At 40.3% G+C, this 24,034-nt stretch overlaps 1 protein-coding gene across 3 annotated transcripts in view; it reads right to left on the reverse strand.

The window, feature by feature from the left end:
* Window positions 1–3,116: 3,116 nt before the first annotated feature.
* The window catches only part of LOC307265140 (tenascin-like), a 39,682-nt gene continuing 18,764 nt past the window's right edge, over window positions 3,117–24,034 (reverse strand). The window contains exons 9-30 of one of the 3 annotated variants that reach the window (XM_080046740.1): window positions 23,423–23,608; window positions 22,887–22,976; window positions 21,947–22,210; window positions 21,133–21,525; window positions 19,778–20,164; window positions 18,728–19,003; window positions 15,935–16,207; window positions 14,970–15,242; window positions 14,255–14,527; window positions 12,297–12,602; window positions 10,500–10,772; window positions 10,063–10,185; window positions 9,562–9,705; window positions 8,893–9,015; window positions 8,538–8,681; window positions 8,122–8,252; window positions 7,478–7,610; window positions 6,714–6,865; window positions 6,118–6,214; window positions 5,764–5,925; window positions 5,096–5,259; window positions 3,117–4,384 (exon numbers count right to left, since the gene is read on the reverse strand). In XM_080046740.1, coding sequence (XP_079902866.1) covers window positions 4,274–4,384; window positions 5,096–5,259; window positions 5,764–5,925; window positions 6,118–6,214; window positions 6,714–6,865; window positions 7,478–7,610; window positions 8,122–8,252; window positions 8,538–8,681; window positions 8,893–9,015; window positions 9,562–9,705; window positions 10,063–10,185; window positions 10,500–10,772; window positions 12,297–12,602; window positions 14,255–14,527; window positions 14,970–15,242; window positions 15,935–16,207; window positions 18,728–19,003; window positions 19,778–20,164; window positions 21,133–21,525; window positions 21,947–22,210; window positions 22,887–22,976; window positions 23,423–23,608 — 4,478 coding nt within the window. In that variant the 3' untranslated portion in view covers window positions 3,117–4,273. The remainder of the gene's footprint in view (window positions 4,385–5,095; window positions 5,260–5,763; window positions 5,926–6,117; window positions 6,215–6,713; window positions 6,866–7,477; window positions 7,611–8,121; window positions 8,253–8,537; window positions 8,682–8,892; window positions 9,016–9,561; window positions 9,706–10,062; window positions 10,186–10,499; window positions 10,773–12,296; window positions 12,603–14,254; window positions 14,528–14,969; window positions 15,243–15,934; window positions 16,208–18,727; window positions 19,004–19,777; window positions 20,165–21,132; window positions 21,526–21,946; window positions 22,211–22,886; window positions 22,977–23,422; window positions 23,609–24,034) is intronic. The other 2 variants (XM_080046741.1, XM_080046742.1) reach the window with 2 other exon arrangements.

Genomic DNA, 24,034 nt, shown 5'->3' on the forward strand with positions numbered 1-24,034 from the left:
CCCTAAGGAAATTCAGAAAAACAGTCAAACCCAAAATTCGAATTACATCTAAAATACAAAATAAAAGCATGCTCTTCCTGCCACGGTCAACTTCAATTTGCACCACATACATTAACAATTCCCCTAAGCATATACAATAATCAGACATTATCTATTTTTCAATTACATATGTCTAATGGCGGAGTGGAAAGTTGGCCACTATAGTGGAGCGTGCTTGTCAGGGTCGTGGCGGATGATTTAGATACACGTTCACACAGTTCCAGGGACTTCTGCACAGAGAAGCACAGCCAATTCAAATATAGCACAGGCTCTTGGGAAAAAGTTTCCTTGAAAAACATGATTAATGGCGTTCCAGCATGTTTCAACGGGGCTGCAGCATGGCGTGACTAACGCAAACAGGTTTTTTCTTAGGCAACAGGGTAACCTTTGCTCAACGGGCACATACGGAAAGTGCATTATTTGACCTCATGAAGTAAAAGCTCTGTCCAGTCTGCGTGAATGGCTTTCAGAATGTATTTTACACCCAGTCCACAAAACCCAATTTTTCAGTTGGGAAAACGTCACCCAATCATACAGTTATAGTAATTATAATAAGGCTATAAAAATGACAAATGTTAATGTCATTTAAATGAATAGAAACTGTGTAGAGGCAGACTTGCCTTCAGCCTGTTGCATGAGCAGTAAAGAGAGAGAGAGAGCGAGAGAGTTGGCTGTGTTCCCTTCCCTTAACTTGCTCTTTGAGCAAACAATGATATAACAGTACAAATACTCAAAGCATCACCATGTGTAGCAACGCCATGACACTTCTGAGAACTGTTGGCTAATTTTGGTTCACTTGTATTGGAGGCAGGCCCTTGTTGACCTACAGTAGCCTTACCTGGAATGTATAACATAGCCCCAGGCTATAGGAAGAAGTGTACAGTAGGTTACCGTGGTGTAAAGTGCTGTTTTGAGCTAAATGCTAACACCAGCACGGAGGGAATAAAAGAGAAGTGCGTAACTTTTTCATATGTTGGTGACTTGCAAGCCATTGCCAAACAAGTTGACACAAAGTTGATTAAGCCTATCAGCTTCACAAACTCTCTTTGTTTTTCTCAGTATACGTAGCAGTATTTACAAACTTGTTGCCCCCTGACACTGGCTCAAGAAGCACCCCCGAAATACCTTAATACCTATAGGTTAACAAGATGGTCTACTTACAGCCACGTAAGCTTTTTACCCTTGGGACTAGATGGGACTGATAGGAACAGCCCTATTTTCATTCTTTATGCTAAGCTAAGCTAATCTTCTGCTAACTGCCATCCATCCCTAGAGCCATGCTACTAGCATAAGTGAATAAAACACTCATACCTCAAATTGTGCTAATATCTGTCGTTACCTTTCCAGAAATTCTCCAGGACTAAAGCACAGATAAAATGGTCTTTGCCAGCAACAACATGTCAACCCCTCAGAACTTATATAATCTCTTAACCATGCAGGGCTGTTATCTGTCGTCCTGACAACAGGAAGTACCCAGGCAGGGTCATGGGAAATGTGGTCCTGATTTCGACAAACACACAAGTGCCAGATAATTGTATAATCTCTTCCTCAATACTGAGGGGGGTAAGATCCTTGGAAGGATCTCACTGGAGTATCAGTAGTACACTCTTCAGAGCTGTATTACAAGAAGTCTTGATTCACGACCTCAAGGTTCCTATTTAGAAACGTCTCTGGAGGAAATTAGATCTTAAGCGATTTTGCATTGGTTGAATTCCAGGTCAAAAGTTATTTCTAAGTGTAAAACTCCCAGGTCTGTGCCAGCCGACGTCTAGCGTCACATCATTCCATTTTGCATTCTTGATTGCTGTATTCAAACATCACTTTCAGACATCGTAAACCTTCGACAGCTGAGGCGTGTCAAGCTTCTCTGAAAACATTACGGTTGTCCTGGGAGCTGATGATCAGAAACTAATGTTGTGGTCGCGATGAGACCAAATATTCGGTTGAATGGCTGACTCTAGGAGTATTGGGTACAAGGGGCTAACATGTACCCCCCCCCCCTCCCAATTAAAGAGTAGGTTTCACAACAAACAACAAATTGGACCACAGTGTGCCGTTTGGGGACACCGGGAACAAAAAGGGTGGGGGGGTGATCCCTGGGTCACCTGCCTGATGTTGAAAGACTTAAATTACCTAATACGATTCGCAAGCCAAATGCAACAAAGTTAGGACACGTAGTCAAAATGTCTCCCCGTTTAAGATTTGCCAACTTATTATAATCACAGAAAAGTCTGACCTTGTTACAGGTGATGAGTTCAACTGTTTCTCTTCAGATCCGGAACAGTTTATCTAAACGATGGATTTGATGACAATTGTAGAAAATATATTGATTGTGTGAACCTTGTGGGGTTTGCACAAAAAGAGCCCCAGTTGCAACAGACAGATAACGTTGATTTTAACCTACACTTTGGAACGGGGAACAGATCCTGCTGCAGAAATGGTGGAAATGGAGTCAATATAAAGAGGCCAAAAGGTGGAGTCAGCGATTCTGGATAAGGCTTGTTGTCAATAAATCAGTGAATCGTGTCTAGCAACATAGCCTTTTACAGAGCTTAGGCTGTGTATTCACACCTGATTAATTTGTTCAGCAAACACACTGTAGGAAGGGTAGTGGATCTTGAGGAGATATTCACTGATAGAAAAAAAGTGATTTACAGACCAAGCATTCTCCAGAATGGCTGACTCCTCCTGAATACTTCTCACACTTCTACACTACACTACTTTTATAATAGTATTATACTATTTAATAAAGCTTAAACAAATGTACAATCTAAAGATTGAGACATGTTTGTTAGAGGTCTGATGGTGTTGAAACTGCAGCAGACAAATATTTAAGACATTTGTAGTTAAATATTGACATATCTTTAGGGAACAAAGTATTTAAAAGGCTTTTAAATACTTTTCAAGATGTGCAGCTCCCCTGAACAATTAACATTTATGATGTTTATTTTCAGTTGCTCTGTTAAATCTACTCCACATTCAGTACATCACACAAGAGCCAGTATTGCACAGAGAGTAAACACTGCCATCTGCCATTCAATGTCTTCTAAAAGAAAAAATATCACACACACTTTTATCAAACTAATACTTTTTATTTGTATTGAAGGTTGCAGAGCATCAGATTTTTTTCTATTAAAATAAAGTAAAACACAATTTTAAATGTGAGTTTAATGGTATTTAGTGGCCTCCAGATGCGATCAGTCTCTTGCTTGTACAATAAACATAATATGACATTTCATACAGCTCACTATATTCAATAAGATGTGTCATTTCTGTATAATTTATCCTGGTAAATAACAGAGGAGGAATTCCTATTCAACATTGAATTCTTTTTGCATTACTTTAGTGGATGTGAGCGGCCTGAAGCCATCTGACTATGTGCCGTTGACATGTTGCTGATTCAGTGGATCCATTTTCAAAAATGTTACTCTTAAAAGGTACAGTGTGTAATAAAGTGTATTTTGGCGCCATCTGGTGGTGAGATTCTAAACTGCAACGCACCATGTTTACCCCTCCCATTCGAATAATTTACAGAAGCTACAGTGGCCTATAAGGGCAAGAAGCTAGTTACTAAAGATGGCAACATCTACGACTGCCTCAAGTCTTTCAAGTGATGAGGTCTAGATGTATTTAGTTATTTATTCTAAAGTACTTCTTCTTTGTCTTTCAACAGGTGCATTTCCAGCAGACACCCCACTATAAATAAAAACGCGTAAGGCCCTTAAGTTTGTCCATTCTGTGCTACTCTGTAAATATGGCGGTGTAACATGGCGACGTGCCCCGCTCCTATGTAGGTATAAAAGGCTCATTCTTAGATAATAAAATAAACATAAACTTTTATTTTCAAGCGACTATACACTCATTGAAACATTCTCAAACAGCTTTCTACCAAGTCTGTTCTGAAAACACAGATTCCCTTTACACACTGCACCTTTAATTCTAATTTGATAAAATACTTTTAGTCCTAATGACACTTTACTGTTCGTCCATTCACGCTCATCAAACCCACCGCTAGTAATTTCTCTTGGAACGTGAAAGTATACTCAGACTTACATCAGTGCCAAATTGGGATGACTGTTTGATTCTTTGGTGCTATGTTACCGTGTTCGTTGTTCACAACCAGAACTGTCAGAACTGTTGTGTGATTGTCTGTGTGTGTGTGTGTGTGTGTGTGTGTGTGTGTGTGTGTGTGTGTGTGTGCGTGCGGTGGTAGACAAGGGAGGGATTCATAGGTCTACGATCGTTTTTTTCTGCTCTCAAAGTTCCTGAAGCTGACAGGCCTAATCTTCATCTCTGCAAATTCAATCGAGTGTTCGTGGCCCTTCCAGTGGAACCAGTTGATACCCTGTGAAAAGACAGAAAAATAGAAATCGTGGGAAAGAGGCTCCGATACTGAGATACAAAACACATCATTGTCACCTCTCTCAACACTATACATCCACCATTTAATGGACAGGGTCACCTTAATAAACATCAACTTCATAGACTTTTTTTTAAAGATATTTTTTTGGCATTTTATGCTTTTATTAGACAGTTTGGAGAGACAGAGATGAAATGAGGTATATAGTAGAGAGGGGAATGACATGCAGAGAACGACCACGGGCTGAATTCTAACCCGTGGTCTGCTGCTTCTGAGGACTGAGCCTCTATTGGGGGGGCACTCTAACCACTACACCACTTTTTTTATCTGCTAATCTTAAGTTAAAAATATATAGGCCTATATATCAAAATAATTTAAATTTCGATTTTTTCAAACTAAATATAATGTCAGTTGTACTATATCTCTGTAATTTCTCTGAAAAACAGATATTTGTTTAAAATACCAGTTAACTAAAATAGCACCCCTGATCCAAAGACTAATAATTCATGAACAATCTTCTTGATGTAAAGATACAGTAGTATGAGCATATGGAGGAAAATGGACATAATAAACGACTTAGAATAAGCAAATAAAACAATACACATGAATGATGGAAAAATGTGAAGTTACCTGAAAGGTCTGTGAACCGTTTCCCATTAAAATTATATATTTTTTTTTCAAGTGAACAGTTCTTACCTTACTGTGACTGTTGTCACCGTATTTCCCCATGAGGTTGACACGGTGACAGTTTTTATACCAGAAGGCTCCTTTGTAGGACAAGGCGCAGTTTGTCACCGCGATGTCATTATCATTGTCGTAGGTGGAGAAGGGCCGACCCTGGTGGTACGTCATGGAGTCACCTGGGAAAGATATGGACACATTTCATTGGTTCAAGAATGTGAACGTGTGAGATTATTCAATTAAAGACGGTCCTATTAGATTAAACGTGCTACGAGGAACTTTTAAATATTTCTGAAGCAGTCCAATTTTCCCCCTCGGAGCACCACGTACAGTGAAGCTGTCATAAACTCCATTGGGACATGAGCAATAGCAATGTAGCAATGCTCCCCTGTAATTAACCACATGGTTTTGAATGGCCTTTTTGCCAAAATGAAATTGCAGGGTATTGTATAAAAAAATTCAGATTCTCCTCTGTGAAAACACCACTCACTCCCTGTGTGCCTTCAAATACTGGATTGCGAAAATAATAACCACATTACCCGACCTCCCCTAGAGAAACAAGTCTTTTCTTAAAGGCATAGTTCAACGTTTTGTTTATGCTTATTTTTGTTACCAAGAGTGATATTGTCTTTTCTCATCAAACAAGGCAACATGTTGACCCGATCCCTTAAAGTGATACACACCTGCTGTTCCACTATACGTTCCGATGTACATCTTATAGCGCGTTCGTGGCTCTGCGATGGTCAGCTTGTCGTACTGAGCGTAGGAAGATTCCTCTCCGTCCCTCAAATCCACTCGCAGCTCGTAAGGGCTAGAATTAGTGATTTTATGGAGGTTGGAAAGACCTGTAAATATTTTGTAAAAGAAAAGAAAAAGTTGAGTTGGCTATGTGTGTGTTGGGAAGGCATTGAGTAAAGAGAGAGAAAGTGGTAAAAGACTGATTGTGACTTAAAAGAGAGAGAGAGAGAGAGAAAGAGAGAGAGAGAGAGAGAGAGAGAGAGAGAGAAAGAGAGAGAGACAGATTGATTATAACTTACCGAGCCAGAACTCATCATTCATGTTACCGAAGCCAGCGGTGTAGTTCTTCCAGTTCCTGTAGAATTCCAGCTTTCCATTCTGGCGTCTGAGGAAAACCTGAAGACGAATGACTTCCATGAGTTTGAACAACTTCACAATAATCAAAACAAAGACGGCCCAGGTTCACCCCCTGGGTGTCTAGCATTACAGAAACAGGGGTTGCATAAGTGGTACCATCACAACCTGTTCAATGTGAATTATGTTTTGTTTTTTTAAATACTATTTATTTAATACAAATTGACAACAGGCTTTCTTTTACACATAGACCCTGATTACATAAAAAAAACAACAGCTGTCATTCAGTGCTCTATGTCGGAAAAAAAAAAGATTTTAATTGGTTAAAAGGATTAAGTTGTCCCAATTTAAGAGGTTATTGAGTACTATTAAAAAGGTCAATTTCCCAATCTCAGTTCTAACATAAAGCTTTTTTTTAAAGAACCAAATAGTCTTTTGACCTAGTGCAGTGGGTGAGATTGATCTATAGTTAAAAGTACATGTAAGATACCCAGGAGGTTTTTAAATAAATATACTGTAGGATGCAATGTTTTAAACTCACCATCCATCCTCCGCCATCTGTGGTCATGTCACAGTAAACCTGGATGGGCTGATGGTCGTCTCCTCCTATGTGGATGGTGTACAGGCCAGACGTGCTCTCTCCGTTCAGTAGAATCTGAGCGCAGTCTTTAGGGCGCCCGTACAACTTTCCAACTACAAGCACGTTGAAAAATACATCAATTTAGTGACCCCCAAGACGACACATTTGTTTTATCTCCGTCTCTGTTATATTGTATAAAATAAAATAAGAATGCACAACACAGTATAAGGTATCGTGCGAAAGTAAAAAGACATTGGAAAGAGGGAATTAAAGGAAAAGGAAAATAACATTTCCATTGGGAGCAGCTCAGACAGAGTGAAGAAATAAGCAAAGGTATCAAATTAAGTTCAAGGAATTTTAAAAAGAAGTGATATGTCCAATGTGCACCTGGACTGTTGCATAACACATCAACATCAGCAGATTTTTCACTGCGAAAAGAGTCTCATTAATGTAATGTTTGTATGCACAAAACAGAGTCAGTGACTGATGATTAGGATGGATGGATGGATGGATGGATAGATGGATAGATGGATAGATGGATAGATGGATAGATGGATAGATGGATAGATGGATAGATGGATAGATGGATAGATGGATAGATGGATAGATGGATAGATGGATAGATGGATAGATGGATAGATGGATAGATGGATAGATGGATAGATGGATAGATGGATAGATAGATAGATAGATAGATAGATAGATAGATGTGTTTTGTTCCTTACTGGTGGTGAAGACGGTCTGTATGTGACGACTCTTCTGGTCTCCAGCGATGGCCTGCAGTCTCACGTTGTACTCTGTGGAGCCAGTTAGCCCTGGCATGCTATAGGAAGACGCTGTCGGGCTGAGCACCACTTCCTGAATCCACACACACACACACACACACACACACACACACACACACACACACACACCCACAGTCACTGGTGTATACAGTATAACGAATAGAAGAGACTGAAGAAAAACCCACTGAGCTATGGAGACAGAAGATCAAACCCAGAGGACAAGCAATAACAAAGAAAACATGCAAAACAGATTTTGTTATTCTTCGACAGCAGATCTCTGACGGTATTTGATGATCGTTCCACGTTGGTATAAACCGAGAACAATAGCTGCATAGAAGTTATTGAATCAATCAAAAACCTCATGGCACGATTTGGAAAGCTGGCAGCAACCGAGAGTTTCCACAGTCTGGGTCAATTTTCAGATTTTTGGCCATTTTTCTTCCATAACATGGATTCTTTCATACTAGTATCATCAACATCCATAGTCCTCACCTGCAGTGCCCCCCTCCCCCCCCCCCCCTTAAACAAGTGAAAGTACAAGTTTTGCATGTTTTTGGGCGGATGTGGGGACATACAGTACATACCCTGATTACACCATCAGCAGAGGTGAAGGTGAGTGTGTATCCAGTGACAGCGACCTGCGGAGGTTTCCACGTGAGAGTCGCACTGTCCGTTTTAATGTTGATCGCTGTCAGATCGCGAGGAGGGTCCACATCTGAAAAATACACAAAGTCACGCTGTAGATTCAACATGAATAGGGTTACATTTTAACCTATAGATACCATTATGAAAGAGTGTCAGTTGATTTCTTGCATTAATTTTTTTTATTTTTGCATGACATTTTTATAAGAAATGCTATGCAAAATTTAGCAATATCTAAATAAAAATTTTCATCTGTTTAAAAACATAAAATCTAGATGTTGGATGAAGCCAGAATTATAATCTTTATTCATTAAAAGGTACAAAGGTGCTTCAGGTGCCACCCTTTGACAGCCTATACCTGTGATGAAGTCAGTAACAGCCGATTCACTCTTCTGAGCTTCTTTCATGGCGTGAACTCCGACTGTGTAGAGGGTTCCAGGAACCAGGGAGCCCATCTCAAACTCTACGGTGTTCCCAGAAACATGCTCCACTACGGGGGACACTGTGAGAGGCAGAGCACCCGCACGTCAATTACATTTAAACCATAGGCCTACAATAAAAGTCATTCATACCAAATGTGTGGAACAAATGGCGACCAACTGAAAGATCACTGTAAAAAAATCAAATAATAATAATAATAATGCTATTGCTACTTGTCTAAATTATAGAATGCCACTGCAGATAAATTACATTACTGCTAAACAGAAACACACCTGAATCTGAAGCTCTGTATTTGATGACGTAGCCATCGACCGTGGCAACAGACGGTTGCCAAAGCAGCAGGGCGGAGGTGTCGGTGACATTAACAGCAGTCAGGCCCTGAGGTTTGTCCAGACCTGGAGGGAACAATCAGAAACGCAGTCTCAGGAGAAATGGCTACAATTCAACTTTCCAAGGATTGACTTCTACGTCGTTACAGGTCAGGAAGACTTACACAGAAGTTACAAGTGGGAATGTTCACTGTAAAGATTTAAAAGTTAGGAAAATTAAAATTGCAATTATTTTTATTCGATTTTTGAGTTTTGAGACCAACTTGAGGCAACTCATTACCTTTTGTTGAGATTATAACTAATATAAATGTATCTTATGTATCAAAACTGCAAATTTTGAGTTCAAACATTAGACAGTGTTAAAACGATCTGAAAAACTTGGAAGAAAGTCGGTGATTTTAACTTTTTTAAATTGTTAGTATGCAGAACTCAAAACTTGAAGTTTAATTAGGCCTCAACAAATTAATTTCGCTCGAATGAAAGTAGTTTACCTTCAAACTTAAAGAGTTATTGTAGGCCTCAAAACTAAAAAAATCCAGGCAAGACAGCTCCCTCTGGCATTTTAACTTTTTAACTTTTACAGTGTATAAAACAAAGAGGAGAAAAGCCAACCTGTGATGACAGTGTCTGTGCTGGGGTCGCTCTCCTCCAGACCCTTCACAGAGCTCACAGTCACTTGGTACATTCTGCCGGGGATCATGTTGGGAAGCAGCGCCTCGAACACGCTGCCATCTGTAGTCACCATCAATGGGCTTCCTGTGCAAGACAGAGAACAACACATTGTATCTAAACCAGCAGTTAAAGGAACAGTGTGTAATATTGGGGTATTTTGGTGTCATCTAGTGGTGAGATTCTAGCAACTCTCCCAAGGACAAGAAGCTAGTTACTAAAGACGGCATCATCCACCATCAAAACCAAACTAATTATTCTATAATACTTCTTCTTCATCTTCCAACAGTTGCATTTCACCAGGACACCCACTATATATAAAATACGTAAGGCCGTAATGTTTGTCCATTCTGTGGTACTGTTGAAACAAACATCAATTCCCTTTACACTCTGAACCTTTAACTAGAGCAAAACAAAACCCAACCAATGTGATTGACCTCTTACCTCCTTCCAAGGGCAGATAGGTGATCCGGTAGGTATCCACTGGAGAGCGAGGCATGGACCAGTGAACTACGGCCGAGGAGTCAGTCACTTCAGAGAAGTGAAGTCCCCTTGGGGTGCTCAGGCCTGGCGAAGGGCAAATGGATATGCGCAGACAGGAAAGCAGGAAAAAATGTGAATTAAAGTGTAGAAAATATGGCCAATAACGCTGCAGGAAAGAAAATAAAAAACTATGAGCTCAAAGAATTCAAATTAAATTCCAGAAATTGAGTTTCCCAAAAGAGCATTTTCCATAAGAATCAGACTTGGAGTTAAGCCTAAACCAAAGAAATAAAGTTGATTAGTGGGATTGTGGGTTCAGTTCCCTGACAGCAACCTCACCAAGGAGAAAGTTAAGTTGTGAGTATAAAACTAGACACTCTGCTGTGTTTTTCCTGTACCTGTCTGAGCAACGCCAGTTATAGGTTGGGAGCGTTGTTCCAGTGTGACACCGTAAAGCTCGATTTCATACTCGGTGCCACCCATGAGTCCAGTTAAAACCTTGGTTCGCTCGTCTCCGCGGGCGTTGTACTCCTTAGGGTGGGCTAACCTTTTACTGTCTCTGATTTTAATCACAAATCTGTCAAAAAGGTCTTCGTCAGCTGCCCAAGACAATTGGAAACTGTCGGCTGTGATGTCCGACACAAAGAGATGGTCCACCTCTGGTTCAGCCTCTATTTAGACAAGGGAAACATATACGTAAAATGTTGCAGGAGGTTCTTGGTGTTTTCCAAAGTCATTTTCATCAAGTTTTGAGAGATGGCCAAAGACATCAGTTCAGAAGAAGTCGGCAATCAGGCAAGAAAGTTTCCAGGTGGCAGACAGGAATGTTATATTCCGAGTTTTGAATTTTTGTCCACAACCTTCGATTCTCACATGCTCAGGCGTCCGTTAGTGTAAAAGTGTCGAAACTACAGCACACAGGGCTACAAAGGCGTTTGTTTGAGTAGATTAAAAAGACAAGAAGATGCAACATTTTTGTAAATGTTTATTCATATATCGGGTTAACAGGTTTCCGTAAAAGGCTAAACGGATCCGTCGGGTTGAGACGAGGTCCCCATGCGTCTCCAAGGCGAGTCGTGGTGCATTCAGTGCATTCAAAAGGTAAAAGGAAAAATTAGGTTAGAAGTAAAATCAACCGACATTTCATGCTCAGAATGTCATGTTGATTCACCAGTGTTTTCCTACTTCTGACCTGATCATTTTTTTCTCAATCAGTAGTTATAGCCAGATGGATAAACCAAGTATAGCAGCGTGGTGGAAGTAACTTTTTTTTTTAAGATGTCTGTAGACATTTGTGTGGTCAGAAATCTGAAGGAAAACACATTTTAAAATATGAAAACAAACAAATATGCTTGTTCATATTTTGGGAAGAAAGAAAGACACAGACAGGAGATCCACATCTCTTCCTCCTCGAAGGTGACGGAGCCGCATACCAAGAGAATGCTTAAAACAAAAAGTAAAGTTAGATCATTCTGGAAAAGAGTTGTGTTATTCATTATGGGTTAGGCTTAGGTTACAATACTGAGCTGAAGCCTCACCATCCAGACATGGCATTAACCAACACTAGTCAATACTCAAAGGAAAGTTTGAGAAATGATATCTTAAAGGTGCAGTGTGTAATAATGTATATTTGACGTCATCTAGTGGTGAAAGTTGTAGATTGCAATGCTCCATGTCTACCTTTTGGAGAATTTACACAAGCTACGGGGTCCTTCACGGACAAGAAGCTAGTTACTAAAGATGGCATCATCCACCACTGCCTCAAGTCTTTCCACAATATCAAGTGATGAAGTGAAGATGTATTTAGTTATTTATTCTATAGTTATTTTTCTTCGTTAAGTTTGTCCGATCTATGTAGCTGTAGAAACATGGTGGTGCGCCTCACTCCTATGTTGATATAAACACACAGGTAATAAAAGAAACAACAACTTTTATTTTCAAACAATTGTACACTATTTAAAACATACCTTTTACATTCCATTTCTGCACTTTACACACTGCACCTTTAACCTATTGTATCAGAGAATTATGGCTTTCATGCACATGTCGTGTTGTGATGGTGAAACTTCAGGATTGGATCATAAAAGTTAAATGATCACATATATACAGTAGTTGCAACAAAATAAGAAAATATGTGCACTGCTCAGTAAAGACGACGGGGCCTTTTGTTTGCAGTGCACCGCTGTGAGTGATACCTGTCACAGCCACTGTAGTCAGCGGGCGAGAGAGAAGCCCAGACTCGGACACCCCGGTCAGACGGACCTCATAGCCTATGCCCGTGATCAGGCCCCACATGTCCAGGTGACTTTGGTTTCCGGGCACAGTGTATTCCTGAGGCTCCAGCAGCCAGCCCGAGTCTGTCACCACTATGTGAAAGTGACTGAACCCGCCACTAGAGGGCGCTAACTCCTCCTGTTGTTGCCCCTTCACCGCCCACGACACACGGAAGCCGTACGGGGTTATGTTGGAAATGGTCAAGTTTTCCACTTTGGGTAAAGGAGCTGGACGGGGAGTGGGTTTTTTTACATTGTGTGTGTGTGTGTGTGTGTGTGAATAAAAAACAAAGGAAAGAAAAGTGTGTGAAATGATTTTTTAAGAGATTGTGTGTGTGTGTGTGTGTGTGTGTGTGTGTGTGTGTGTGTGTGTGTGTGTGTGTGTGTGTGTGTGTGTGTGTGTGTGTGTGTGTGTGTGTGTGTGTGTGTGTGTGTGTGTGTGTGTGTGTGTGTGTGTGTGTGTGTGTGATTGAGGGAGAACATTTGGGAGGGGGGAACAAGATTCCATTAGGGGGATAAAGTGTGCAACGGTTGCAAAAGCAAATCATAAAATCTGTTCTTACTGTAAGTAAAGAGGCAGTAACAAAGTTGTCAACATGTTTAAAATGGAGAACATGATCTCCTATGGCCAAAACAACTCGCCAAAACACATAAAGGGCAAATTTGGCAGGCATCATAGTGCTATTGCTCTAAATTATTCTACAATAGACTGTGGAAAAATGGATGCAACCTCTCTTTCCTTGTCCAATAGGTCTCTAAAAACACACTGGATTTGGGCTCACGTTGTGGAGCCACAAAACCAAAACAAGAATTAAAAACAGGTGAACAAGGATTTCTTACAATAAGGGAAAGACTCAACTAAAGTTACTTAAACGATGTACTTCACGCAACAAACTCTAGTAGAAAAAGACGCATCTATTGTCGATTTTTGGATAGAACTCAAGACAAAGATCTAATGGCCACGGTACTGAACCTTGACCAAACCCCGCAGTCACTTTTGCCAAAGATGTCGACATTTCTATTGGTGCTGAAAACTGAAGTGTCAACTCTGTTTGTAAAGGCCGAGCATAACCAATGCCAGCTATTCATCCAGTGGTGGACTTTGTAATGTACTCAAGTATAATTTTGAGGTATCTGTCATGAGAATTTCCATTTTATGTCAGTTATGTTTATACTGTATTAAATATTGCACTTTTAACCAAATCAAATCAAATCAGTTTTATTTGTATAGCCCAAAATCACAGATACATTTGTCTCAGTGGGCTTTACATTTCATACAATATGATACAATATGATACAATATGACACCCTGCCCTTAACCCTTTTATTTCGCTTAACTTAAGGTTAACCCATACAGCTTAAAACAAGTTTGATTCGGATCATGAAAGTGGGAGTCTGACCAGAGCAAAGGCATTAAAAATAACTATATAAAAAATAGTATTCCTTTTGCTGATTGTCTTGTTTGATGTTACAATGTGTGGCTACTTTTATCTGAGTAAAGCATCTGTTTACTTCCACTATTGTGTAATGCTGGGCCAACTGATATGACAATATTCATGAGACAGAATAGATATATAGTAAACTTAGAGCTCGAAGCCTAACAGAAGAGGTTAACAGCTTACCTACATTCATCTGACCTTTTTGGGGTTAATAAACAAAATGGTTTCATGCATCACAAATGCTACCACATTGTGGAAACAGCAGGGACTAATGATGCGTGTCAAATTTGCTCTAAATGCATTTCAGGCTTTAGCTCTGTATAACTACTGTTTGCAGTTAACGTACCATAGTCCATTAAAAGTTTTTTAAATCCAATTTACGATTCTTCCATTTACAACTACAAGTGAAGAGAGTTTAGGATAGAGTAAAATACATAATACCTGTGACGGCGTGGGCTAACACAGAGGGAGTGTGGCGTCCGTGAGAGATACCGTAAAGTTCAATATCATAGCCTGAGGCATCCATCAGGTTAGGGACGGTAAAGTTACGGGCTTCACCGGGCAATCTGAACTCCAGTGTATCAGTCAGCTGCTCAGGGTCACTAACCCGGATTACAAATCCATCAAAATGACCTGACACTGTGCTCCAGGACAAGCTGAGGTCATGAGGGCTCACGGACGAAGCGCCTATGGGCCCCAACTGTGGGACATCCTCTGAACAGAAAGAGAACACGGCTTTTCAGTTATGTCTGGCCTTCAAAAGGAATAGTTCAGCATTTCGATGTATTTGTTGTTTTGCCTTATTCTCCCGGTTCAAGAAAAGGCGACAGACACCGTTTTCTGTAACTGTGTGTGCATTTTTTATTAATACATGAGCAAAGGTCGCCAGTCAAGGTTAGCTTAGCTCAAGCACTGTCAGTAGATGTAGGCTAACACCCCCCATCGACTACCAGTGTTTGAGCTAAGCTAACCTGGATGGTTGACCTTTGCCCATTTCTTAATCAAAAAAGCACAAAATCTTACAGGAACGGTTTCGCCTGTTCTTGAGCCAGAAACTGAGGCATAATGCTAAAAATTCAAAATGTTAAACTATTCCTTTAAATTAAAAAGTTGGTTTGCACATGCAGTGTCTTAAGAAATGCATGTAATGTGATACCTGTGGTAGCTACAGCGAACAGGGGCTGTGTGTTCTGGCCACCGCCGCTGGTGTACAGCTTTATGTTGTAGCTTGTGTTCGCTTTGAGCCCGGCCATGACCGTGGAGCGCACGTCTCCGGGCAGAGCGCGCCCCATTGCCTGCGAGGGCAAAGCAGACTCTCTGACTTCTACTATAAAGTTATCAAAAGCCTTTTCTCCTGTCCGCCATGACAGAGACAATCTGTCTGAGGTAACGTTAGCAACAACTAGCCTGGACAAATCTGGCTCTTCAGCTACAAGGGGAGAGAAAAATATGAAATATATTGATTTATGGAAATTGAAAAAAAAATATTTGTCTCTTTTTTTTTTTTTTACAAGTCCAGAGTAGGCATGGGCCGGTATCTGGTTTCAAGGTATAGGCTACCGCGGATTGAAAAAGTAAAGGTGTCAAAACCGCAATTATTTTCCATGATGCCGTTCTAAGGTAATAGCACTTGTATGTTAACACAAGATGTTTACGTTTATTAATGTTCAGAATATTCCTGCATCATATCTTTTACGAGAATAGAAATGTGTAGAAAGTGATCATGTCTCTAAAAACCTTGTTGAGCTGCTCACTTAAAGGACTGCTTTTATTTCAATTTTGTTATTAAATTATTAATTTTGAATAATTAAATTCTTTCTTGTATTGTGTTATCATGCACGTTTATGAATGTTTACAATATTCTATATGTTATTTGAACATAAAAAGTGTGTGCTCAGCCTGAGGATTTTATTTTTTATTTTTCAACCAGATATTTCAAAATAAGAAATTTGAGAGCTGTAAACGCAATGTTGTGATAACGTGAAACCGTGGGATTTTTGCTTAAGGTTATCATACGGCCCATGCCTAGTCCAGTGTGTGCATAAAGGGGAGAGTCAACTCTACAGTGCAAATAATAGCCCCTAGTCTGTGTATAACAAATAAACAAAATAAAGAAAATACCTGTTGATGCAACAATACTGATAGCACTTGTTCGCGATCCCTTGTACGTCCCATAGAGGTAGGCTATATAGTCAGTGCTGGGCCGGAGCCCTGTGACGTCGTGGGACTTTACATTGTGGGATATGTTATAATCCATCGGCTCCATCAGCCAATCAGAATCAATTATCTCCAGGACAAAACCGTCAAAATTTCCTTCAGTGCCGTTCCAGGAGATTGAAAAGCTCTCGGACGTTAAGTTTGAGATATATACTTTGCCAACCACTGGTTGATTCACTAAAGGGAGAAATCATTATTAATATTTTCATCAAAACCATTTTGCAGAGCAGATACGTAATGATTTATAGGTAGCAGGTTGGTTTTTATGTATCTTAAAAAATGTGTATGATGTTACTGGAAACTCACCGCCACCCACTTGCAATTCCTGATAATCTGAGTAGCGTAATACAAAAGTAAATACATGCGAAAACTGTATATGTTTGCATAAAATGTGCAAATTTTATGGCGAGACCAGCTTGAGCTCGAACAAGCTTCACATTTGTTTTTCTTCTGCGCATCAGTCTGGCATTTCTCTAATCTATGTAGGGAGGAGCCCGGTCAAAAAATGCTTGGACCAATCAGGGCCTGCATTCAGATCTAACGTTTGTCCCTCATAAGGGAAGGCAGCTTCTGATTGGTTCTTGTAGTCGTCAATCTAGCCTAATGAGACCAGCCATATCTCACAAGCTTAAGCTAACAAGACGTCAAGTGGGGAGGTCCGAGTCTCCCCACAGAGATAGAAACAAAGAGAGAGAGAAACTAATGTGAAGCTCGCCCAAGCACAGGTTGGGCTCGCCAGGCGAGAATTTCAAATCAATCACGCCTATTGCTTTTAATGATATCATAATAATAATATGTTTTAAACATCTAATGCCAAGGGGAAAAACACAAAAGCCTTTAAAGTAAATAGCTGACGAGTACTGGCCTGCAGGTTTATATGAACGAAGTGTTGATTTAAATGTGAAAACGTGGCAAAGGAAGAAATATAATGGAACTAAAAGTTTCTTACATGCATGTGGATGCAGTTGCCCTGCTAACGTTGAGCACAAATAACAATCAATTCTGCATGACGTTGCACCAGAGCAATACAAAGCAGAATCAAAACTGCTAAGAAGATGTACTATCTATTCAGATGTTTTACATGCAGTGAGGAATATGGTCAGCTGCATGCAAACATGCGGCAGATAATTGGGCGCCATTCAGATGTAAAAACATGGTGGCATTACTGTTTTAACCTCAGATTATGTTATTAGCTTTTTACCTTGAAAATGATAAGAAGACTTAATCATTTGCCACCTAGTAGTTCAAAAGGAATCAAGAGGATAATTCTCTTGACGTTCTGTGAAAAATAAAAAAAACTCAGGGTTCGTACATAGTCAGGAAAATTCTGAATTTGCTCTATATTGACCGTCTATATAACGCTGTCTAGTTTTCACAAAACTGATTTTTACGAACGCCTTCATGCTGACTTGGTCATATTATTGAAAATCATGATAAAAAAATTATATTTCTAATTATTTATATTAATATATAAATATTTTAATAAAAAACAATGGATTTATCAATCAATATTTGTAATGGAAAATCCATGTGTTTTTCTTCAATAGCTTTATCAGGTGATTGTAAATATACATTATATTTGAAGCTTTGCGTTATTTGAAAAGGTTACAATATATTGATCTTGAAAGTGCTGGAAAAGTGCTTGAGTCAGTATCAACCCTGAAAACTAAACTGTGTCAGTTTCATTCACACAAACAAACTGACTAACGTCACACGTGAGCGCTTAAACATCCATGGGCAAGTGGCCCCTCAAGGTTAATCAATGATATACAATGAATGAGTGTTGATGGGATGAAATGAGAGATGGTAACGCTGCCATGGTGTGACAGGCGTGTGAGGTGTGAAAGTTATTGGTTTGCTTTTGCAATCATTGCAGCACATCAGCGTCAAATCTCACCACGATGCAGGGGGATGGTACAGGGTCAGGGGGGTTGGGATGAGTGGGGGGGTGTCATGCACTGTGGTAACTGGGTTGGATGGAGCAGTCTGGGGGTAAAGGGGAGACATTTGAGGGGCGTTTTGCTCGGCCCAGTGATGCATTGTGGGTGCTCATCACCGTGCCCTCTCTCAGCTAGACAGAAAACAGTGGCTGGAGTGGTAGAAGGATGGATCATGACATGTTGGTTAAGATGATGAAGGAGGCCAGTACAGGGTGTTGGTACAAAATGAGAAGATATTAGGTTATTATGTCGTTCTCGTTCCATGCAGCGAAGTGCCGACGTTCCACTGAGTGAGTGGGACAACAGAAGAGGTTCTATAGTGTCTGTGTATGCTTTCACACATACCAAAATATTCAAGGTGGAGTCTGCAATTCTGGCAACAATTTTTAAAATCAATTTTCCCGTCAAAATCTGAGAATTTCTCCTCCCGATCTGCTACCTTTCCATTCTGTAGGTGGTTAGAAAATTCTGGTGTTAATACACAGCCTAGCCTCTGTAAATTGGTAAGTACACAAAGAGTATGTACACAAAGTAGGCTATCATAGCTAGCAACAAGCCCGTTTACAAAGCCTAGGCTGTGTACTAACACTGGATTTTTTTTTCAGTTCACAGGTATAGGTAACCGTAAGGAAATATTCACAAATTTTAACCAATAGTGAATTTTAAAACAAGCCTTATCCAGAATTGCAGACTACACCTTTAAGACAGAGAAAGTTAAAGATGGACAAAACTCTGCAACACTGCGAGTTGCAGGTACCTGTGGTGGCTTCAGTGTACAGGGGTTCTAGGAAGGTGCCCTGATACATCCCATACAGGCCCACCATGTAGCTGGTGTTGGGATTCAGCCCGGGGAGACCCAGGCTCAGAGCGTCTCCCGACAGAGTGAGGTTCTGGCTCTCTGCCAAATTCTCCAAGTTTGTTACCTCAATGACATAGCTGTCAAAGTCCCCACCCACAGGGGTCCAGGACACTGTGAAGCCATCCCATGTATTGTCAGAGATGGTGAGGTTCACCAACACTGGCTTCGGCTTCTCTGGTAGATAGACAGATCAGAGTACGGTCAACTGAATGGCAAGATGGATTGTTAAAATTAAAAATCTCATATCACTTTTTTGAAGGCACATTGTTCATTGCACTATGTACGACAGAGTATTCGGGCCACGGTTAGGTAAAAAGTAATCTCAGATTTTGAATCGTCTAAATAAGAAAAGGAAAGCCATAAAATGACAGGAAAAAAGTTGTAACATTTAACCATATAATTTGAAAATTTGAGAAGAAAAATCTTTTAAAAGTGGCTAAGAGGAACATTCTTTCTTTGTTGATTCTAGTGTCCCCTTTGGACAAAAGCGGTAGTGGTTTTACGACCCCAGCGCCTGCTGACCTAAAGATCTTTGCTAGAGTGTGTAGGCCTATTTGTTTCTTTAAACTAAAAGTTAATGAGTTCATTTGAATCTTTAACTTAAAATCTTACATCAAAATCTTGACGAAAAGTAATTTTTTTTATGTAAAATTCAAAATGTCCTCAGAAAATATTCCGACTTTTTATCTTGGAATATTACAACCTATCTTAAACTGTCAATGTTTTTACAGCCCCAATACTCTGTGGTAATTACAACAAGAAGGTTAAGCAAAGAATAATATGGGATCAGAGAGGATTTTCTTGTACAATAAAACATCAACCATCTGTTTGGGAAAAAAAGTACCATGCAGCCATCCAGAAACATTTGAAACACAATAAATAAATGGATAATGATGATGATGGGTTGAGATGAATGCCTACAAAGAGAAAAATATTGACTCCATGTACCTGTGGTAGCAAAAACCTTGAGGGGTAAAGATTGGTTCCCTTCCACCAGCCCTTGCAATGTTACATTATATACTGTTGAGGGCGTCACACCCTCTATTTCAGCCTTCCGCACACTTCCTGGTAGTGCATTCACGTTAGCTTGTGCGGGGCTTACTCTAGTGGAAGTTACATTGACTGTGAGGTTTCCCAATATGTCCGGGCTGGAGCTTTCAGGCTCAGCCCAAGAGCTTGTCACACCACCAGTGTCAATGGCGGAAGTAGTGTTATTGTTTACATGGCGGAGGGGATTTTGGGTAGTTACTGCTCCAGTGTCCGGAGCAGATTGTGTCGTCGTGGGGGCATCTTTGATTCTTAGCGAAAGAACATCTGGAGAGGTAGGCTTGGGTGCTATACAGTAAATAAAAGCGGGTTATTAAAGAATGTATTTGTACACCGGCTCAGCTGCTCAGTGACAGAAAAACAACCTGTAAAGAAGAAACTGGGTTAAAATAAGATCGTAAAAAAGACAATGTGTAATTCAAATTCAAAATTCTGTCCTTGATATTGCGTATTCCAGTGAAGATTTATTTAGTTTTTGCCCATATCTTATTTCCTTCTATTATTGTCAAGCAACAGCTGAGGTATTAATGACACCGGAGTCGGTGCCATTAATTTTTTGAAGGTTTTTCTGCGTAGTCCACCGGAGTGACAGTACACAGTTGTCTTCAAATAGATGCTGAAGCCATGCACAGCCATTTTGTTTCTTGCTGTCCTAAATAAAAGACTGTTGAATCACCGTTTTGACATGCGAGTGACATAGGGCGTAATTTCCTCCAACTGCAAGATAATTACTTAATTGCGTGAATTGGCCCGAAGATGATGAATGATGGGGATGGAATGAGTGAGTGAAGGCTTTTTCAGAGAGAAAAATGGTTGCATTTAAAAAGCTCAATTGCAGGAAGAAATCAGGACAGCTGGTATACTGTTACACAGTGAATGTGATGGTGTATTTAATGGCTCGAGGGGAGGGTGGACGCCGATGTAGATTTCTTCTTGTATTTGAATTTTAAGAAGCAACATTTTGTCATTCAACACTGAAGCCTTGTCGGATGATGGGTGGGATGAGATGAAAATTCGATTTTTTGGGGGAAAATGTAATTAGCTCTGGAGGGTTTGTCGTCATATTGTGTCATGCCAAAGGTTGCACTCAAATATATTGTTTGCTTGGGAAATCTGAATTAGCAAAGCATGCAGCCCATAATGCTTATCGTATCCAAGCAGCTATTTTATGACAATCAATAAAAAAATTATTTCCACTGAAGTGAGAAGCTGTCTAAAAGTGTCCAAAACAAATATTTTGTAGGAGATTCTTATACCTGTGACAGCAACAGCTTCGAGTAGCTCAGATCTCTGGCTACCGTTTATTCCGTAAAGTTTTATTTCATACTCTGTCGAAGCGTTCAGGCCTCGGACATTAGAGCCAGTGGCATTTCCAGGAAGTTGAACCTCACTCGCATCCCGAGTGTCTGTATATTCTACTGCGAAACTATCGTAGCCACCGCTAGCCTTGAGCTTCCACGAGAGGTCAAATCCGTGAGGCGTGACGCCCGAGATAGTCATTGTTTCGAGCTCATCCCCAGGCCCCGACCCAGAGAATGGGGGTTCTGAGGGGGGGTCTAAATACACAAAGCTAATGACATTGTCCTCCGAGCCTGTGGGAGTCGTTAGCTCACGGTCGTCTGAGTCAGCTAAGTAAAATGTGAAAGAGGCTACAAGGAAAAACAAAGAAAGGCACAAGTGAAGAAAGCATCATTGTAAAGTTGGAAGTGCATCTAATTTCTGTTGTGTTCGTTGACTTATGATTTATTTCCTGCCTGATTTGTTCATATGTTTCCAACTGTAAACAAAGTTTTATGATGATATATTCATGTCTAAAGTGTTACTCTATTCACCTTCAGTGTCTCGCCTTACAATCCTAAAGTTTAACTCTGGTGTTAACTCATTTAAAATAGACCAACTGAATACTGACGGATTTACCATTTATTTAACTCTAAGCTCCTAATTTATAAACAAATGACGAAAAAAGGACCTATCCTCTGTGTATTTTGTCATCCGTATTTTTCAAACCTCCTAAAAAGGCGCGTTTAATTATTCCATGATCACGTTTAGGCAAAGCTCTTCCCCACCCACCTGTGGAAGCGGACAGGGTGACAGGCGTGCTCCTCTTGTGGCCCCTCTCTGAAGCCAGAGTGAAAGAGTAGCTCATTCCAGGAGTCAGGCCGGTCACCACATAGCTGGTTGCGGAGGCCGGGATCTCCACCTCTTCCACTAGGCCGTCCCGGGAGATGTACACCAGGCTGTAACCGCTCACCTTGGCCACAGGCTTCTGCCAACTCAGGGTGAGGGAGGTCTCCGTAGATTCGGCTTCTTCAAATTCTCTGGGAGGATCGATATCTGGTATTGTGAGAAAAATGTATTAAAGGTCACATATTATGCTCATTTTCAGCTTCAAAATCGTAATTTGGATTTCTACTAGAAACTGTTTTTATGTGTCTGAAACGCTCCATTTTAGAGCCTGTCTCTTTAAGCCTTCCTTTCAAAAAGCCCAGTCTGCTCTGATTGGCCCTGAACCTTACTACTGTTTTGAATCTAACTGCAAGACACATTCAGGGATATCTGGGGTTGTGCGAATCGTTGTGGATGTACATAGTGCAAAGTTAGGTTGGTAATGAGGGGGCGTGGCCTCTCCCTTTATGGCATCATAAGACGAGAGTTATCTGACTGGGGTTTTTGAACACAGGTTTTCAGAAAGGTTGAGGTGGAGAAAAACAGAGAGAGCTGTTTTTTTTCAAACTTTGAGATTCTTAAGACACACCGGGGACCCATATTAATGTCGAAAAACCATGAAAAAAACATTTATTTTGCACAATAGGTGACCTTTAAGTGTAAAAATTACGGTAAATGTCTCTTCACTTCTGTTGCACGATCAACACAAATCTTAAATCACTTTTTCCAATCCATTAGTTCCATTTCATCACGTAATTTGTATCAATAAACTCGGCCGTCTGTGTATTTATGAATGGGTTGTGAAGGACGACTGTTTGGACAGCTGCTCGGTAGCGTCACTCACCAGTTGCTGCATTAGTAGTAGCGGGGAGGCTCTCTCTCTCATTCTTCACGGCAGTCACACCGATACCATACTCTGTCCCCGGAATTAGTCCTGCAAGAGGGATAGAAGGAATGTTACTAAAGGGTTTTGCAAATGAGAGTGGTCACATTGAAGGCCAGACACTGCTGGCAAAAACATTGTATTTTTAATCACAGAAGGATTTTTTCACATGTTGGTAATTGCCTGATTTATGATACAGTTTCTCCTTAACACATGGAAAAAAAAGCACTTTTAAAACCTGTACATAGCATTTTTTTGATTTATAAAATGAAAAAAAGGCTTAATCCAAAATCTGTTTTGTAAAAACTTTGGAAGGCTTAGCCAAATGTGTAAATATATGTTCAAACATTTCTGGATTTTTTAATTTTTTTTAATGTAAGTGATCAACTAGCAAAGTTTCCCGATGATATCTATACGTTAAACATTTTACCCTTTTCACCTGCAGTGTCTTGCTTTAACAAATGTTTAATAAAAGTGTGTCTCTCTTTGACTTTTACCGGTGATAGTAGCTTGTGTGCTCTGTCCTGGATCTACTGGGAACATCTCCTCCCCGTGGCTGGCTCCAGAGAGGGGACTGAACTTCACCCGATAGCTGTCCACATCCGCCTGACTGTTGGTCCACTCCAGAGTGATGCTGTCGTCTGTCTGGGACACAGCCTGCAGGCCCATGGGGGCATCCAGGGCTGGAGTAAATAAATGCACATAAGGAGAGTCAACTTTCTTCATGTATACATACTTAGAATGTATTATTTGGGCTATTATTGTAAATAGGGAAAGTCTAATTTGCAACATTTTCACAAAAAATACCAAAAACTGTAGAAAGGATGATTATGTGCATGATGTCACTTTAGCTTTATTTTTTGTAGCATTGTAGTCAGAATTAGAGGATAAGGCTGGTGTTATTCTACACAAGAAACTATTATGCATTAGTCCATTTCTCAAATCTAAGACTTCCACATCTTGTCATTGGCCCCCTGCCCCGTACAATTACACTGACATTTTTTTTTTAAACGTGATTTCAGAAAATTGAATAGGACTTAAACACTAGTTTATTTATAAAGGGTGTGTAGGCAAGTCTGAAGGGATGGGTTTTGATGAGAGTTTTGAAA

Source organism: Ammodytes marinus (assembly GCF_949987685.1).
Source record: "Ammodytes marinus genome assembly, chromosome: 18".
NCBI lineage: Eukaryota > Metazoa > Chordata > Actinopteri > Uranoscopiformes > Ammodytidae > Ammodytes > Ammodytes marinus.